General features: G+C 42.3%; 1 protein-coding gene across 50 annotated transcripts in view; it reads right to left on the bottom strand.

Moving 5' to 3' along the window:
• The window catches only part of Rbfox1 (RNA binding fox-1 homolog 1), a 1,541,605-nt gene that overhangs the window by 34,809 nt on the left and 1,486,296 nt on the right, over window positions 1–20,500 (bottom strand). For 33 of the 50 annotated variants that reach the window (XM_087571332.1, XM_087571337.1, XM_087571339.1 and 30 more), the window contains 2 exon segments: window positions 13,334–13,373; window positions 389–453 (listed from right to left, as the gene is read on the bottom strand). In XM_087571332.1, coding sequence (XP_087427458.1) covers window positions 389–453; window positions 13,334–13,373 — 105 coding nt within the window. 50 annotated transcript variants of the gene reach the window in all.

Here is a 20,500-nt window from a genome sequence, read left to right on the forward strand (position 1 = left end):
GTGTTAAATGAGACTATGGTCTTACAGAGAAGGCCATACGAAGGTTGTACTATAGTGTGTGTGTGTGTGTGTGTGTGTGTGTGTGTGTGTGTGTGTGTGTGTGTGTGTATAAGAGACATGGATACAGGAATAAGGAGGTCTCCTGAAAAATAGATATCCAGGGACAGAGCAGACGTTCTCAGTCTTACAACAGACGGGGTGAGGAGTTCACAATGAGCAAGGCTTAAACATCCATCTTCTCTTCAAGTAGCCTGTGTAGAACTTTGCCACAGGCCCTAACTTTTAGGGGTTTCCTCCTCAGTAGTCATGCATTGTTTTCAAGCAAGACCAGATAAGAATCCTGCCCCACCAGCTGTCTTCAAGTCATCTAGAGAAGGAAGACCCTTACCTGTCACTGTAGGCAGCAGCAGTGGCAGGGGTGGGCTGGGCGTAGCGGTATGCAGCGTAACCACCCTACAATGCAAGGGAAGAGGAGGCTTAGCAATGCAGAGCCCAGCTCAGTGACACCCAGTGCTCAGGAGCCCACACCAGCACAGCAGGTACCCAGGTCCACCCATCCAAGTTTGAGGTTAATGAAAGCTTAGTAGCAGAGCAGAAGTCAAAAAACACTGAAGAGAGGAGGTTGAAGATCAGGCCTGGCTGTGTGTTAAAGGTTAGAAATCCTAAGCACATCTTCGGAAGGCAGAGCCCGTGCCCTTTGAAAGAAATGCACCTAAGTATTAATGGTGATAGTCTCAGGGAGAGGATTTAATATTCTTTCTACTTTTCTGAACTTTCCAGGTTTTCAGAAATGACAATGCTTTACCATAACTTACCAAATATTAATCTAAACTTTTATTAAATAATCTGTGATCATTTATAAAGAGTAAGCACGCTCTTGCCTCATATTGACTGTAGAAATCAGATCCATAAGTTCCTTAGTAATTGTGTGTGTGTGTATTATTTAATCATTAATGGTTTTGTAGAAGGCTTTATTAATGTTCCATAACTATTACAAAGTAAATAATTGTCAAAAATTGTCTTTTCAGCTGAAAATGTAACACATGTAACAGGTCACACATATCACACAGCTACAGGTCACACACATCATACAACTACAGGTCACACAGCTACAGGTCACACATATCATACTTCTCACACACATTCCGATGCAGAATTTGGCTCAGGGGAGGGGAATATGATAAAGCCTTCCAATTTGTAAATAAAATCATTAAGAGAAAAAAATCTGCAAGGGAAAATAATTAACATTTAGTTCTGTGTACCAGTAATTGCCATTGTTCAATTAAGCAAAGAGGAAGCACAAATGGGCTTCTTGAGGAGGAATTGTGTGCAGTGGAGCATTGATTATCAAACCCAGTCAAGAACTGCTTGCTCAACAGACCAGGACAATGTGTCAGCCACCCTAGAATGATCTCAGCACAATTACAATACTGGACCCAATGTCCAGAGGCAACAGGGGCTTATTCAGGTTCTAATGAGTGCACAGTATGGTGATCTTCCAAGAGATGGCTTTTCACCCTCACTGTGAGGGGCTAGCTCTGGGTAGAGTGCTGTGTCTGAGGATTGACAACTGCAAAATGCCCAATGACAAGAGATCAAAGTTGACAAGCAACATACATGTGGCCTTATACACAGGGATGAAACAAGGCTACAGAAGTAACTTTAAACACATAGGAAACAGCTTCCAATAGTGTCTGCCACTGTTTGTCACTAAAATCCTCCAGCATGTACCAAGAGAGCCAGTTTTTCTATGAGGAAATTTATTCTTTGGATGAGTTTTAGTAAAGACACACCCAAGACATCTTGGTGGATAATCGCCAATAATACAGAGCCAGGAGTTTTTGTGTCAGCTTTCCTTAAGGAAAAAAAAATGTGTAATTTAAAACAAGAAAGGTCTTAGCCAGACACCACCTGGTGCTCCAAACACTGTGTTCTCTAATGAGGGATGGGAGAGCTCATTAAATGTGCTGAAAAGTCATAAAAACAAAGCAGGTGTCAGACCAGAACTGAACTCCAGAGGAGGACGGCAGGCCAAGGAGAAGTCAGGGCAACGGTTTCTAGAGTTGTTCTTTTAATCTGCCTCACTGTTTTTCTCAGTTTCATGATATATCAGAATGATATAAATATGCAGGTATGTGCATTAAATTTAATGAGGTAGACAGGGTATGAGCAGCCAATGACTGTGAGGCATTGACAGCAATTGGATGAAGTGTGTCTGTCTGTCTGACTGTCTGTCTGACTGTCCAGATGCAGAAAAAAACATAAAGTTATATTAGTTTCTAAGTAAACTCTAAACCGTGTGGTTCAGATTATACATCTTTCTCTCGAGGTTCACAGAAGGGTCTGCCTTGAGAGTAGGTAGGATTTAGACAAATAGGAAACATGTCTACAGGGCAAACAGCAGAAACTAATATCAGTTTCACTGCCTACAAGGTTGGTGTTCATCATGGGAGTGTAAATGTAGCTATGAATGCCTGCACCATATTTTTAAACATATTTTTCTCTTGTTAATTTTAGTTTTGAGATTATAATTTCATTATAACATGTCTTCCTTCCCTCTCTTTTCTCCTATGGAAGGTCAACTGTAAAAGTTTGCTAATGATCTTTCTCTGCTACATTTACTCATGGCTTCACCACTGAGAGGAAATCAGAGTCTATAGCAAGCAGGCATACGTGGTGGTCAATACCCTGAGGTTATTTCTTTTACTTGGGACTTTTGCTTTTAAGTATTCCCTTTTATTTTGCTTTGTTGTTTGAGACATGATCGAATGTAGCACGAGCTAGCCTCAAACTTGCTATGGGATTAAGAACTAACTTGAGTTTCCAATAATCCAGTCTCCTTCACTTCAGGTCCTGGGATTGCATCTGTATTCCACCATGCCTGGTTCGTGAGGAGCTGGAGATCTCCAGGGTTTCATGCATGCCAATCAAGCACTGCACCACTGGGCTACAGCCCCAGCCAAGCACAGGTTTTAATTTTTATTCATGTGTATTTGTGTGAATTCGTGACATTCACATGTTTGCATGTGCTGACATGGGTCAGAAGATGAAATTGGATCCCGTGGATGTGTAGTTATAAGCAGTTGGAGCTCTCTGAGGTCAGTGTGAACACTGATCCTCTAACGAGCAGCTAGCACTGGCAACTGTGGGACCATCTTGTCATTTTTAACAAGTATCCTTCAGACTCAGTGCCCTAGTCTACCAACATGGTTAAAGGAAATGGTTTGGGCCTCAATAAACAGGTCACATAGCATGAGAGTGATGTTCTGCCCATGTCTTGTCCAGAATGGTGGCCAACCATCTTAAGTATTTTCTTATCACTTGGAATGTGAGGACTACAGTTAATTGACGTTTCAATTTACTTATCTTTCATTAATTTGATTTGCGTTTGCCTTGTGATAAAAGGACAATAATAGTTATAATAATAATATAATAATATAGTATAATAATATAGTAATAATATAATATAATAATATTATAATATATAATATAATAATAATATAATAATATAATAATAATAGTATCCTATTGTGATACTAGGATCTAGTAAATGCTGAAGAAATGCTACACCATTAAGCTATTTTCCAGGTCTGTCATAAAGACAAGAAAGGAAAAAGAAAGAAAAGACTTGTTTACCTTTTATTTTGAGACAGTGTCTTATAAATATAATGTTGGTCTTGAGCTGATTCTGTAGGCCAAACAACCTTTGAACTTGTTGACCTCCAGTCTCTACCTCCCAAACACTGGGATTACAGTTACACAAGACTGACTAGTTAAACGAATAGGTCATTGTGTGTTGAATGAATGTTTATATGTGTGCAGTTGTGTATACCTGAGAGCTCATGTGTTTGGAGGCCAGAGGACAACCTCTTCAGGCACTCTCTCTCCTCTCTCCTATCTCTCTCCCCTCTCCTCTTTCTCTCACCTCTCTTCTCTCTCTCTCCTCTCTCTCCTCTCTCCTGTCCCCTCCCCTCCCCCATCTCCTTCTTTCTTCTTTCTCTTCCTTCCTTCCTTCCTCTCCTTCCTTCCTCCCTTCCTCCCTCCCTCTCTCTCTTTCTTTCTTTCTTTCTTTCTTTCTTTCTTTCTTTCTTTCTTTCTTTCTTTGTTTCTTCTTTGTCTCTGTTTCTATTTTATTTTCTGAGACGGAGTGGGGTCTCTTATTAGTCTAGAACCTGCCAAGCAAGCCCTACAGAACCTTCCTTCTGGTTTGTCTTTCTAGCTCTGGGATTAGAAAGAGATGCCTTCATGCTTGGATTTAAAACTCAAACAAATAAACAAAAGAAACACACACAAAAAAAACCCCTCAGTTCTAATCTCAGTTCTTCAGACTTGCAAAGCAAGCACTTTACCACAGGTGTGCTCCTCCCCCCCTGGGTTCTTAGATAATTGCATTTAAATGTAAGCATCCACCTGGCTGGTGGCTACAGTATTGGTCCCTGAAATATGTGATATTGAGGTGAGAAGGATTTGGTGACTTGATCATGCTCCCTATTTATACTGTACACAGTCTTTCCTAGTTCTCTTCTGTATGAAATCCATATTTCAGCAACAGTGGGGCTGTGCATTAACTCGGTGTATATGCACACACCATAAAATGGCCCACAGATACAAATTGCTTTAATTTGCTTTTCTAAAAGGTGACTCAGATGAGCTGCATTGCTCTGTGCTCTGCAGCTTGCTTCTGCATAGCTTTTGCTGATGTCTGAAAACTGAGCTCTGCTTCTGTTTGAGGTCAGCAGACCTAGCTCTTGGTAAGTCTGGTGCCTCCAGACCCAGTGACAAAAATAACACCTTGGAAGAGGAGTTTTTTCCATCTCAAAAACAAAGGAGAAAAAAAAGGCACAGTACAGTTTTATATAGTCTACCCATGAAAAATATGTTTGTGCCATGCGCATGTATACACACACACACACACACACACACACACACACACACACACACACACACACTTTACTGGAGACTGAACTGAACCCAGGACTTTATACACATTAGGCAAGTGCTCTATCACAGACTTATAAGTCCAAGCCTTCTTCTGACCTCAGGTTTTGAAACAAGGTCTCATTAACTGGGCAATCTTAGTTTTGGCTTACTCTGCAAACCGCATTAAACTTGCAATCCTCCTGCCTCTGACTCTCAAGTGCTGGGATGACAAGCCTGTGCCATGAAGCTATCTGGGTTATCATCTTTTACTGTCTGTAGCTGTAGACCACATTTGCCAGTGGTGGATGAATGGGTTGACTTCTTTCTTTCCTTTTTCGTTTTTCCTTTTCCATTTATGTTAAATTTCCTACAGATTTACTGGTTTGAGGTGGGGTTAGCAAGTGGAATGAAAATGTCTGAGTAACTCCACTGAAAGCAGGGAGCACTATAGGAGATATTAGCTTTGCAGTACCTCCTGGCTGGAGGCATATAAAGTTCTTGATTTAAATATTCTAGTGAATTCAAAGAATCTAGCAATGATTATGGAGAAAACCTATTCTAAGGAATCCTACAGTCCTCCACTTTGTGGCTAGTATGGCTGTGTGTGCATACACATGTGCCATAGTGGGAGTGTGGATGTCACCTTGGGTGTTGACCCTTGCTTTAATTTCTATGTACACTAGGCTAGCTGGTCTATGGACTTCTTGGAATCTCCATGCCTTTGCCATATCTCTCTACAGCAGTGATGAAATAGACAAGTGGTATTATATCTGGCTTTATCTGGTTTCTGGAGGATTCAAATTTTGATCCTTATATTTGCACAGCAAGTGCTTTATCTGAGCCATCTCCTTAATTTGAAAATTCTTTCCTCTGATGGATTTACATCTGATGGATTTAGATACATTTTAAGTCAGGACTTTATTACTATTATTATTATTATTTTCATCATTGCTTTATTATTTGCATGTGTTTGTGTGTATATGTACATGTAGTGAATGTGTGTGTGTGTATGTTGTACACACATACCATAATATGCATGTAATGGATGTAGATCTGTGTGTGTGGTGTGCCATGTGTCTGTGTACATGTAGTATGGTGTGTGTGTGCTGTGTTGTGTGTATGTATACAGTATGGTTTGTGTGGTATGATATGTGTGCTGTGAGGTATATATACATATATGGATGCAGTGGTGTGTGTGTGTATGTATGTATGTGGTATGTGTCTGTGTGCATGTAGTGTGTTGTGTATGTGTATGTGTGTGTATGTGTGGTGTGGTATGTGTGTTATAGGGTATATGTATGTGCATAAAGTGAGGTGTGTGTATGGTGCGTGCTCTGTGGTGTGTACATATGTGCTATGCACACATACCACAGTGTACATATAGAGGTCAGAGGACAACTCTCAGGAATCAGGGCTCTCCATCTACCTAGGTTTCTGTGATTCAAACTCAAGTAGGACATCAGTCCTTACCAGTTTTTACCTGCTGAGCTGTCTTCCTGGCCATTTTTCTTAAAAAATGTTCTTTTAATTTTTATAATTCAAGACATTAAAAGCCACGTTAGACCTCTAGCATGGCAAATTCATGATCCATCCAAGTCTAAACATACAATGTTGATATCTGGAAGGAAGTGTCCCATCCTCTTTGTGGACATATCAGAAGTAACAGGATAAAGCTGCATTAAAACTGGAAAATTCAGTCAAGGCTCCACTGCTCTATGTTAGAGAACATTTGCCCTCCCAAGAATCATCTTGTTAGTCAGGATTTCAGAGCAAACCCACAACCACCGTGATGAGTGTTTTCCGTCAGTCAGGAATTCATACCTGTAGCAATTTATTGCCATACACTGGCTCTTGATACACTACTCTATAAGGAAACAGAGATGTAATGTTTTCAATGCAAAAAAATGGAATAAATAAAAGAAAGTGCACAAATCAGACAGCAACCCTGGAGCAATTCATTTACAAGTTTGCTTCTCTTAGTTCAGTATTGAGAGCAACCAGCCAGACTGAAAGGGGGACTAGACATGCCCAGTGCCAGTCTTGAAAATTCTTGCGTTGACAGTTCTAAGGAAGGTGAATGAGGAGCTCAAACTGTGTGCTCTACATTTGGGATACACTGATATTTGTTTTTAAGAAGTTAAAAAGCTAATTTCATGGCTTCTCACATTTCACTCTATACCCCAACAGTTTTAGTATTATGAATTTCTCTGATCTCATGGTTAGAATTTTCTGGCTTACCTGAGGATTTGGTTTGATGTCAGTGACTTAGGGGACTAATATAACCTTTCAGGGACAACCTAGACTGACACAGCAAGTTTAGCCATTTCTGCTCACACAGCAAAAGAGGCACCTCATGATTGCATTGATCATACAAGGACTTCAGTGGTATTTTAAATAGTGAGTCTGGGGGTGCACATATCCTTTATGTGCTTAACTCAGGCCTCACTTCAGTAGAACCCCAAACAAATTGAGAATGGCCGTGAAAGGAAACAGTTGCCCATGGGGATATTTCACGTGTGTCACATGAGATGGAAGAGAAATAAGACTCTGGATTCCATGGCAGATAGCAAAGTGGTTGACTACTTGAAGACATTTAGGGACCCACCATATGGATCTGTATAGACATTTTTTAAATGTCATCTGACTTCCCTTCTTTTTAATTGCAGTTAACTTTCCTCTTCCAAAATCCCAGAGCATGAAGCTACACTCATCCAAATATATTTCAATTCCCTCTCGTCCCCTCCTCCTTTCCCTCTCCCCTCCTCCCTTTTCTCGCCCTCTTCTTGCCTTTCTTCCTAGTTCCCATTGCTCATTTTCAATTCAGGTACAAATATTATTGTCTCGTGGTCTACTTGACCTTTAGAAATGCCTCTATCTTCATCTTATTTTCTTTCCATCTTTCTTTCCTTTCTTCTTTCCTCCCTCCCTTTCTTTCTTTTTTCTGTCTGTCTGTCTGTCTGTCTGTCTGTCTGCCTGCCTGCCTGCCTGTCTGTCTGTCTGTCTATATGAGTGGATGTGTCTTGAGCAGAGAAGGAGAGGAGAATTTTAACAAGGTCTGGACTCTGACCGTCAGGATTGAACAGTAACTGCTCTTAACTACGGAGCCACCTCTTCAGCCCCACTCCTTAATCATCTCGATGTTACCTTCCCATTCTCTCCCCTCCCTCTCTCTTACTGACTCCTGCCATTGTAAACTGATGTGTCGTCAACAGATGTTGAACTCTGTTTGCAGACCATGTAGGCACAAGCCTCTGTGTCAGGAATGATTGTGGAACAAACTACTTCTACTTATTTTTTTCTGGGGAAAAGCTTCCTTTTCTGAAGACTATGAAGGTGGTAAAGTCTCTGTTTCTCGGGCTGTGGTGAGGAGGAGATGATATGGTGTGGACTGAATACTAAATAGCCTCCTGCACCTCAGCCTTTTTATTTCTCAATGAACTGTTGTATCCTCCTAGTGACTGACGATGGCCAGCCTAATGCTAGTCCCCACCTGGACCTCTAATGCTCATCCCCACTTGGACCCCTGTCAACATAAAGTCTTGGGAAGGAAAGGCTTGGGGTTTAAGTTGGAGGACTCACGATCTCTGTTCCCAAGGCTCCGGGCTCACTCCTTTTATTCCCAAACACAGCATGGAATGAGCACACCTAGATACTGTGAGTGTGACTTGAGTGAAGGAACCTTGAGTTGGTACCTTGCTGAGACAGGTACCAACCAGGAACTCTGACAGAAGAGCAACATGAAATGCACTGGAATGGTGAGATGCAAGTGCTGGAGGTGGGGACTCAGTGTTCTTCCTTCTCTTCAGAAAATTACAGTATTGTTAATATGCTGGGTAATGTTAATATGCTATTCCTTCCTCCTCCTCCTCCCTGCCACTATATCCTATTGCCTGTGTTACTACTCTCTGAATTTTTCATATTTCCATTGCTCTCCTATCATTTTTCTCCATTCCTTTGTCCATTTTCAATCACTGTTTTGGATCAGATGCCAGTTTTCTTTAATCCCCCTTGCAAATGTCAACCAGCACTTCGTATCTACTCCTTGGCCAGGATCTAGCTTTGTGACATCTACTGCTTCACCCATAAAGAGAGGACCTGGCTCTGTAGGTCTGGAGAAGTCTATTTCCACAACTTTCAATTAATATTGCTCTGACGATTGCTTCTTTATTATTTAATTTGACATGTTTTTAATTAAAGCGAGTGTGATGCTTAATTAATTATCCACTTGATGGGCCTCTACATTTACTAAGGAAATAGACCCTGGGTATATCTGGTGGGGAGTTTCTTGATTGGGTTAATTGAAGCAAGGAAACCCATCCTAAGTGTGAATGGCACCCTCCATGGGCAGAGGTCTCAGGCTGAATAAAAAGAAGGAAGCATCGTGAGCAGAGGCACTCATGTCTCTCTGTCTCCTGACTGGGGATGCCATGTGACCAGTGGCTACATGTACCTACTGACATGACTTCTAATCATAATTGACTGTACCCTCAAACATGATTCTGAAAATGCTATTCTGTCCCAGCAGGAAGAATTCTTACTAATGACCTTATTTCAATACTTTTCACTAAAATGTATGCTATTAGTCACACTTGGTATGTTATTTATAAAAGCAGAATCCCTGCTTTTTAAAAGAGAAGTGTGTATTATTGTCCCCTTCCCCTGGAAAAGGGCTTTGGTGATCAATAATTCTACTCACCCCCTGTTCTGACTCAGAACCTTCCTTGTCTCTGATATGCAGCTGTCTTAAGAGCTAATAAGCTTTTCCCAGAGCCTACTTTCTGGCAGGACACCTCCCCTAGATAGGAGGGATGCTGTCTCTACCATAGCTTCTCCTGAACATAGGATCTATGGCATTTCTTGTCAAGACTACTCTTTATGGCTGTCACCAGGCACCAATGACCATTTGCTCCTAATCCTTCAAACTCCACTTCTTTGAAAAGTTGAACACAATCATTGTAGGCAAGAACTTGTTGTGGGGGTCTAGAAGGTCTTTCCAATCATTGGTGCCCTGACAGTATCAAAAGTCCCAGAAATGCCTAAGAGATTCTACTTTTGGGTCACAGGAGCTCAAGATCTTGAAGGACAAAGTCAAGAGAAGGGAGACATCAGGGCACAAGGTATAGGGCAATAGTTTTAGAGAATTCTCTGCTAGGAGGGTGGATGATCCTCTCTGATAGGCTGAAGGGTGGAGAAGGGTTTTAGCAGGAAGACTATGCCTTGATTAGAGGAGACCAAAGCTAGGAACTTGGTGCTTTACCTAATTGATTATAGAAAAAATAAAAGACTTAAACCTCAGGGGCAGGCTGATCCATGAACCTATTTATTGCACAATATTAAATAAGATTGTAGGCCTAGGCCAGAGACTTTTCTTTAAATAAGACAGAATCGGAAATGATTTTCAGGCAATCTCTATAACCACCATCACTTTTTATTTGTCTTCCCCCCCCTCCCAGAGCTGAGGACTGAACCCAGGGCCTTGTGCTTGCTAGGCAAGCACTTTACCACTGAACTAAATCCCCAACCCCCCACCATCACTTTAAAATGTGTGGGACTCATTGTTCAGATGCCTCAGCAGGGCAGTGAGACTTGTGGCTTAAATCCACACATTCAGAATGATGTTCCTAGTGAGACTGAGCCTTGTTCTGTGAATTCAAAAGTGTAGGAAATAATTCATGCCATTTACTTCCTTTGAAGTTAGAGCTGCCCATGGTCCCCTGCTCTGCCGCTGCAGTGGGAGGTCCCAGGGTCTAGTTTCCTTCTATCTCAGAGGGTCATACCTCTTCATCAGCACTGTGCTGCAGTGGTCTGTATGAGCCCAGAGGACAAGCACTAGGCAAGTGAAAGGCTAACCTAGTATTTCAGCAGGGTTACCTCATCACTTATTCGGAACAGACACTGAAAAGTCACAATGTTTTTATGATATAAAGAGTAGAAAAGGGCAGCCTGAAAAGAAAGCAGCTTGGAAAACATTAGGTACCAGGGAGTAGAGCCTGATGGCTCCTAGGCTTTCCCAAGAGCTTCACACTGATAACATTGGGAGCTGCCCCACTCAGCACAGAGGACTCGAGTCTCTAGGTTAAAATGTCCTCCAAGTACACAGTAAGCTTTTCCTTCCAGGACTAGTGCCTCACCTAAGCAAGCATAAGAAGGGTAGCACACTGATTCTCTGGGCCTCCTTTGTTTTCACTGCTGTACCTATGTTTTATTTTTGATGTAGCCCCTAGCACCCTAGGATCTACATACAGTGCTAGAATCTCTTCGCTCCTTCCCTGCTCTGTGCTCTCTCTCTCTCTCTCTCTCTCTCTCTCTCTCTCTCCCCCTGCTCTCTCTCTCAGTTCTCTGTCTCTCAGCTCTCCATCTCTCAGTGTGTGTGTGCATGTATGAGTGTGTGTGTGTGTGTGTGTGTGTGTGTGTGTATGCACAAAGGCACACATACTGGGGGTGTGTACACGCATGTGCAGAAACCAGGGGTTAATAGCAGGTACCATTCTCAATCAAATCTCTGCCTCACTTCGTGATGCAGGGTCTCACAGAACCTGGAGCTCACCACTTACTTCACTGTGATAGGTGCCCACTAAGCCCTGCTAAGCCTGGACTTTTATGTTGGTGCTGGGACTCTGGACTCAATTTCTCACGTTTGCACAGCAGCCACTTTATTGACTGAATCATCTCCCTATCCCTGCTCTACCGCTGTTGGCTGTTGTGGCATCCTTGCCCTGTCCAACACTTTCTTCATGCTGCACACGAGTCTACAAGGCCAGAAAAAGGGAATCCATTTGAAATATGCATGGAAAATCACAATTCATAAATTATTTCACATATGAGAAACTGATGCCAGAGAGGTACATAGCCAATAACCGATGACTAAACTAATTTTTTTTTTTTACATTTTAACTAGGGATTCCCATATTTCCTTTTTCTTGAACAGATGTTAATACAAGCAGTTTTATTTCTAGTGGATTTTATCTCTTAAGTACAACCTGCAGCCTCCCAAGTTTAAGGACATAATAATAAAACCCTAATTTCAGTGATGCTGGGTTCAACCCACTCCAGGCTATACAGAGGTGGTGGCTATGGACAGAGTCTCCAATTCACTTTATACCTGAGGGTAGGACCAGGCTCTGTCCACCTCACACTTGAAATGGCATTAACTGAAGTTCTGGAGAAAAGGGCACAGAGAGGCAGCTTAAGTTTCGTAATAGAAGGAAGTCAATTGTTTGCAGGGTAAATCAAAGACATGTTCATTCATGATAGTCTGGCAAGAGAGCAAAATTTATACTAACCTGTAGGTAACAGAAAACCTCTCAGATGCAATCCGAATGAAACTAAGTCTATCAATCAGTGATGGAGACTGTTACCTCACTGCAAAATGGCAGCACTGTGAGACTCAAAGGGATCCAGTGAAAGAACCAGGGCCTCTGGCCTCTACTAACTAGCATCAATCTGCACAGAGATAAGGTTTGATGTTTTTATTTGTCTAGTATATGAGAAACAAGTATGAATCTGTTTACTTACTTGGGGTCATCTCAACGGTACATTGTAAGTGTGTGTGTGTGTGTGTGTGTGTGTGTGTGTGTGAGAGAGAGAGAGAGAGAGAGAGAGAGAGAGAGAGAGAGAGAGAGAGATTGAAAGAGAAGTCTTCTCTACTGCCTACTTAGTCTAAACTCTTTTCCAAATTACTTCCATCACACGTCTAGTGCGGCATCATGGGAACATGAGGATGTGGCTTCTCTAGGTAAGGACAGTTTATCATGGTTCTGAAGACGAGATACATTCTCATAAGTGGAGTTTCATGAAATGGGACCAATTGGCAAACAGTATTAGATTAAGGCACTGTTTAGAGAAATAAAGAGAATAGATGATTAGAGAGGAAGGGTCTAACACCCACCCCTGGTCACACACGTTGTGGAGGCAGAATTTGGCGTTTATTGCTGTGTTCAGAGAAAAGAGAAGAATGGATTGTTTCCAGCTCTGTCGATAAATAATTACATTTTAAGGAAAGCATAAAAAACTATCAGCCATGAAAATACCTTTCTGTTTTCTGCAGCTGATAACTACCAGCTGCTGTTCTGAATATCCAACTGCAAACACACAGAGCATACTGAAAACTTTACAGTAGGTCACTGTGGGTGGAGTTTTTAATCTCGCATGGGAAGGGACATCTTTTTACAATGGGTGCAGTTACGCTCATCTATTCCAAAGTTGGTCAAGTCCAGGTCATTAATTCCCCACAAAGAGCAAGTCACTTGTCCTTTGAGCTCAGGACCAGCAGCCCTTCTACCTTGAGAGACATGGTGAGAATTCCCTTTTGACCCAGAAGAGGTCATTTGTTCCCACTGAGTTCAGAGCAAACTTGTATAAAGAATGACTCCTGGAGGTAAGGAGGATGGCATGCACATTAATGAATACTTACATAAATGTCTGCACCATAAAATCCATCCTGGTAAACAACACTGTAGAGGTGCACACACAAAGAGAAACATTCGGATTAGTGCATTTCCCCATGCAGACACACCAACCCCGCACAGGCCAGGTTAGTCTGGTCTCATGATCCAAAACACAGGAACTGAGGAGAGTTTCAAACTGATTAAGGAGGTTGGAGACAACAGCTGTCCATCAAATCAGGAACTTTCTTCTGGGATTCCATGTAGTCTGGGTTTCATGGTGGACCAGTGTCAGAGTGTTTTGACTTGGGTACCAAAATGAGCTTCCCGCTTTCAGGAGGTGCACTGCATGACTTGGAAAGGCCACGGACAAGTGTGTATTTTCAAGTGGCCTGAGTATCTTGACGATCTTACAGTTTGGAATCAAACCACAGATACCCTCCCTCACCAAACATAAAACACAGCATCTGTTCCAGAATGAGCTTGCAAGGGCAGAACCTAGGAGCAAAGCACTTTCAGGTAGTCTAGAACTGAATGGCCTTGGGTGAGCATCAAGTATCCCAGATGGGATCAGGCATTTCCTCCTATAATTATTTCATACTGTAGTGTTATCTGTGGTAGTTCTGTGAGACTTTTATTGTCAATGTAGCAGAAAACTATAAATGTATGCTTGTGTCTAGATGTGTAGATATACATTTGTGCAAAATGCATGTATTTTTCATATGTACAAATATATGGGAACACATGTATGTGTTGTATGCAAAGAGCCTTTATGTATTCAGGAATGGGGGTTGGGGAGCTCAGCTGTACTGTTTGTAAGTATTCAGATAAATCATGTTCCGACTGAGGCAAGGCTCTAATTTATGATGGACTAAACTTAACTCGGCGGACATTGCATAGTCCTATAGAAATCAGCAGCCCAGAAAGGAGCCACTTCCAAGGAGGAAAGGGGTGACCTTAGATTTCTCCATGTCTCTTGGAATATCAAGGCCAGGAAGCTCAATGCTATGTCACTATAGGACTCCATTCTACTTCTTGTATCTGAGTGGGATTACAGAGGACATGTGCACCCTGGATGTACTCGGACTTCTGAAAGAACTGCATGACTCCCCCAGTGCAAAGGTTGCTCTTTCTGAACTGTTGTTTTCATAGGACAGTCGTCATCAGCAACCTCCCATAGCATCTTCCCATGGAGTTTCTGGATGACTTGTGATGCTGGCAAAGAACCAGTGGACCCATTGTTCAGTCAAGCCAGGGCCTTCATAGAAGCACAGCTTTGATGCGAAAGGGTTTCAGGAGCAGAATGAACACACAGAAAAGCCAAGCATCTTAAGCCAAGGGAGAGTGCATTTCATCACCTAAGCACGCACGCTCACGCACAGCAGTGACACTGGCTTGCTGGAGAACACGGGAGTACGCTTCTTTCCCAGAGTTCTTTCCGAGTTGATTGGCTAACCCTCAATACCATTATCCTTAAAGCGTGGCAGGGATTTCACACACTAAGGAGGTTGGTAGGAATGGATTTCAGAAGTTGTTTGGCTTTGATCCTGACAGGCTACAGTTCACAAGAGCACTTGTCAAGCAGTGCGAAACTCTAATCCAAGAGGCAGGCCGAGGTGTGTAAGGTCCTGATGTAGGCTTTGACATTAGCAATGTAAAAAGGCACTGCTGTGGGGTCAGAAGGTGGGGTCAGCGTCTACCAACTGGCCTTCGAACAGATCTGATAAAAAGCAGGAAAGCAACAGATCATAACTTAGGGCCCCAAAGCAGAGACCTGAGCCAAACTGCAACAAGATGACGTCTGTGACATGTTCTCATGCCATCATGCCTTCTTTCATGCTAACCCTTGGTTCCCAAGGTCTTCCCCCCATATCCATCCAAAAGCAGCTAGCTCACTACTTAAGTACCAGGCAAGGCACAAAACAGACATTTGCATCAATGTGCAGTGTCCCTGGCAAATGGCTCTGCAGCTGGAATGGTTCTTAAGACATCTGAGTTTGGTTTACTGTGTAAGTTGGGACACACATGTGCGAACATGTGTTGGATTTGGTCAGGTAATATCCTACGTGGTCACCAATATTCTTAGCACTGAGGCAATAAATTCCACAACTCTGATTCAACAGCTACGTGAAGCAGAGAGCTCCATGTCCTCTCTGTGTACACCAGCATCAACGTGTCAGACTCCTGTCTCTCTAGACTGCTAATTAGATTCCTATTTTTCTCATGGAAAATGCATTTGTGTCTATGCTTTGTTTGTCCATAGAAACTGCAAAAATTCCCATATATTGCATCTCATTTAAAATGTAATACTTTACTTCATGCCCAGAAGAGATATAATGACTATTTGTTCAGAGGCATAGAAGACAGAGGGTCATTTCTTTGTCAATTCCAGGTAGAATTTAATCACTAGTCAAAGAATGATCATGATAGATACTTACAATGTTTCCACCTGGGAGTCAGAATCAGCAGTATCACTAATATTAGGCCAGTTTGAGCTATTTGATGAGACCCTATCATCTTTCTATTTTATTATTATTACTGTTGTTGAGAGCCTGCAGTCTGAGACTTGTGTCTTCTTTCTGTATTCTGCTGTAATGGTTATTGGCATTGGAGGAAGAGAAAAGATTAAAAAATAATCCTGAATCCTACTAGTACAAAAGACAAAGGGGGTATGGATGAATATTAATACTTTTTAAAAATTAGTACTCATTTAGGTACAGGAAGCCTTGCATTTTCCCAAGTGTCGGTAGGATAGACAAGGTCCGTTCCATTTTGTGGAAAATAGGGAGAAAAGTCAAGTCTAGGCCTTGAAATCTCAGTGACACACAGCACTGAATGGGGTTGGAGGGGCATGTGGTGAGTCAGTGACTCGGTCCCTGCAGGGAAAATGGTTACTGCTCTCTCCAGAGGGAGGGGTTGTGCACAGGGGCTGACATCATGCCAGAGATTTGCATCCATCTGTATCAAGGGCTCCCAGAAGCCAGGAAGAACGCTTCGTGCTGTTTGCCTTCAGGGAGCCTTTGCTCGGAAAAATAACCCAGTTGCCATGGTTTGTAGCCCACCATGGCTACAGAAAGTTATTCTGAGACTTCTGACATCCAAATTTATGAGACATGGAATTGAGGGGAGCTCCCTCAGTCTCACAAGCACAAGGCAAAGAGTGGAAAGTCTTATCTTTCTGTATTGAAAAGCTTCCTCTGCCACAACCACTATCCTATGGCACCATGAATGGGTCCCTCCCTCCACTGACTTCTAGAAATCGAGACTCTAAGGATAAAGTACGGCCACAGTCATGTGTCAAGCTATGCTTATAGCCACTGTCTTTGCTGCACAAGGGAGAAAAAGAGGCACATGGACTAGCAGGCAGGCAAAGAACAAATACAAGGACCTATAGTTGGGAGAAGACTGACTCTCTGAACGGCCTAGAGGAAGGGGACACAGTAGCTTTGGGTTCTCACAGTCCTTTAGAAGACATTGCCAGCCTCATCTCACTTTCAGAGGAAAACAAAGCCACTGGAATGGGCTGCCAGTTTTACAGAAGTGCTGTCCCCTCTGAACGATTAGTCATAGTATAGGCATCACTAAGGTTTGAGGCTTGGTTGTTCTGGAATGGGCCCCATCAAAGGGTCTTGTACTTATTACCCCACTGCGTCCCTTCCATGGACAAGGCTTCCATTCCTTCCTGAGACGCTAACTAACTGACTAAGCTAGTACATACTCTAGCCCACGTCTTCTGATTCCATAGTCCATGACAGCAGGCAGACAGTGGTAGTTGTACTTGAATGTGCTTGGAACTCACCTGGGGACTAACTGAAACATGGAAGGCTGGCCCTACGCCCACCCCATAGGTCTTGGTTCAATGGATCTGGTTGAGGTTCCTGGCTAAAGGATTTTATTTCTTTCAAGAAGTGAGTGATATTGCTGCTTGTAGATTAAGAAGGAAAGGAATTATTGTGTTGCTAAGTCATGTATTCCAGCTGTTATTTCTTAATTTCATATAAGACAAAACTAAAGTTCAGACTCTTTATGATCCTATTCTCTCTCTCCCCACCTCCTGGGGACTCACGTAGCCCAGGGTGGCCATGAACTCACCATGTAATGAAACACAATCTTAAACTTCTGAGCTTCCTGCTTCTTTTTCCCAAATGCTTAGAAAACATGTGTGCACTGCCATGTCAGCCTTTTCAGTGATAGGAATGAAGTCTAGGGCTTTGTGCATGCTAGGCCAGCATTCTTCAAACTGAGTGGCATGCTAGCCCCTAAGGGGCTGTTGTGGAGGAGTATGGAAGAGCCGAGTCCTATGGGCCTCTCCAGGAATGTGCCCCAGTGTTTCCTTAAAGCCTCAGCAAACGGGTGCGCTGAAAATATCAGGTACGAATGTAGGGAAAGGAGACGGAGATGCCCCAGTATGGAGGATGCAGCTTTAGATACACAGCAGCTCTCACGCTGCAGACAGAAGTTGCTGCCATGCACTGAGTAGATATGGTCCTATTTTAATGCAGAAATGGTTTGTCTAGCCATGCAAAGGTAATTGTGTTGCTTGTCAATCACTCCAGGACTGTAATATGCTTTTGCCAGAACATGATGCAAATGCACATCTCATCTTCTTAAGAAAGTAAGAGTGGTAGTTAAATATTTGGACGGAGGCAAGCAAGGGATGATTGCACAAAAGCAAATTAGTTTACCTTATAAAAAGAAAAAAGGAGGAAAAAGAACAAGGGAGGAATAAAAGCAGGGGATGCCCCCAAACTAAGCAATCTGTTTCTGCAGTAGAATATCTACCAAGCACAAATGGAGTTTGGTAGGAAAGGCATTTAAAACCTCTCTTCCCTACTGACCCTTCCACCTGGGAAATAAATTACATTTTTGAACATGCTCAAATGTAACAGCTCGGAATGGTTATCAGGTGGCTCCATGAACACACTGAAATTTGTATAGAACTGCGTGTGCATTTGTATATGTACATTGCCCCAGGGGAAGTACATACTTTTAATCAGATACAAAAAGTATCTATGGACCTCATGCCCTCAGTGGAGTCACTGCCCATGTGTAATATGGGAGGCTTCTTGGGTACTTTTTGGTGTCTGGCATAGGTCACCAAGCCTCTGTGCCAATATCTTCCTGATGCCCATTGAATTGACTGATGTTAGATGTTGGGGACTCATTCCTTGCTGTTCATGGAGCAGTGGTTGTGTGGTTCTCAGGTTTTATTCTTACACGGCACCTTTAAGATGCTCACTCATGGGATACTGTCTGATCATTATTATGGTGAGAGGAGTTGCCCTAAAATACTTTTCTAGGTAACTCTAGAAGTTGTGTGTCCAAGTGTCCTAACAGGTTACTTGAGGATGTGTGGAATGTCTTAACCAAAGACTGCAGTGGCTAATAGATGGTCAATAGATTGTCAACTTGACCGAATGTAGAATTGTCTTGAGACAAATCTCCTATCCGTGAGGAAGGCTCTAAACTGGGTTAACTGTTTTTGGAGGAACCACTTGACTGTGGGCAGTCATGGTCCTGGGTTCTCAGATTGAACAGAAAGGGAAAAAGACAGAAGACCACAAGCATTCCGCTTCCTCTGCTTCCTGATTGAAGATTCAATGTGAGCAGCTGCCTCAAGCTCCTGTTCTCATGCCTTCTCTGCTGTGGAAGACTGGACCTACCCACACATGGTAAGGCATAATAAAGCATTCTTTCCTTCTGTAAGTTCCTTTAGTCTGATATTTTGTAGTAGCAGCAAGAAAAGTATATGTTATAGATAGCATAGAACAAAGACTAAAGCACCCAATGCTGGATGTTTAGGCTTAGGTCTATGATGAAACTATGATGCTTCCTAAGGGCAGCATGCTGTACCACCATCCAACATATACACTACACACTTCATAAGTATCTACTTAATGTGTCGCAAAGCATGGTCTGTGCTGCTGCTCAAGGAATGGGGTTAACTGCTGTGTCCAACATGGGATGCTGGGCTCAGTCTTGTGAGTGTGTATCTGATTCTACCTATATTGCCAGCCTGTAAGCATCTCTGGAATGGAAACGCCCTAATGGATAATTTTTCATGACTATGACCCACTGGATGATAGGACACTGTGGTTTCTCCATCAAAAAACTTCAGTAAAGACAACAAGAAATAAGAAAACACTCATCTATGGAATGCACAAACTATTGGTATGTCTCTGTAAGTGACTATGTCTGTGCTTAAGGGATAGTATACGGCTTGTGAACTGGAGGACTCCCTAGCAAGGGGGGAAAGTATATATGAAGGCAGAAATGTAAGATCAATCTGTGTATCTCTCAAGTAAAGGGGCGGGTGCTGAGAGAGAGGAGCGTGGGCAACTTAGAAAAATGTCAATAGTCACATCAACCTCAACAAGATTAGCTGCAGTCCAGTGATCGTGTCCTAGCACGGGCCTTACTGAGCCATAACCTTGTATGGCTCTTCTATTTCACCCTCCATCAACCCTACGGAGCAGGTGCATGTTTTACTCTCCTATCAAGGAAACTGTGTATCTCCTTGTAGCTTTCCGGGGTAGTAAAACACTGTATTTAGTATATACACAGGATTCATTTACTGTTGGCAGCTGATAGTGAGTGGCTTGCTGCGTTTAGGGTTTTCTGCTTATTCCTAAGATTACTTTATTATCCATAGGCAGAAGTATTGCTCCAGAAGTGATGATCATATATTGATATTTCCAAAGAATTTTATTTAGGTATGCCAGAGAAAACAAGATAGGGCTTCTTTATAATCGATGCTGCTTAACTGCTGGGCAGGGCAAAATGGATTCAGATAACAGCATCTGTAATGAATTTCCTTGTATGCCCATGTCAATGTTGTATATCTCCAAGGACTAGTCCACGCTCCACAGAGGTAGCCATGAAGTCTGTTATATGTCACATGTATGTGTGTGAGTATGTGTGTGTGTGTGTGCATCTGCATGTATATGTATGTATGTGTGAATGTATATATGTGTTTTCTATCAGAGAGAAAAAATATAGAAGCTGCATATAGATCTAGAATACAGAACACTTGGGACTGGAAATATTAATAACATCTACTCATACTGGATACTGCAGGAAAAGGAGTTTGTAGATAAATGTATCTTCATTTGGTGACATTAAGAACAAAATTCTTCCTCAATAAATGTGTTTTGTGAGAAAATGTTGTAGAAAACATGAAGATGATTGGGTGTATG

The sequence above is a fragment of the Rattus norvegicus genome, chromosome 10 (genome assembly GCF_021556685.1).
Source record: "Rattus norvegicus strain SHRSP/BbbUtx chromosome 10, alternate assembly SHRSP_T2T, whole genome shotgun sequence".
Taxonomy (NCBI): Eukaryota; Metazoa; Chordata; class Mammalia; order Rodentia; family Muridae; genus Rattus; species Rattus norvegicus.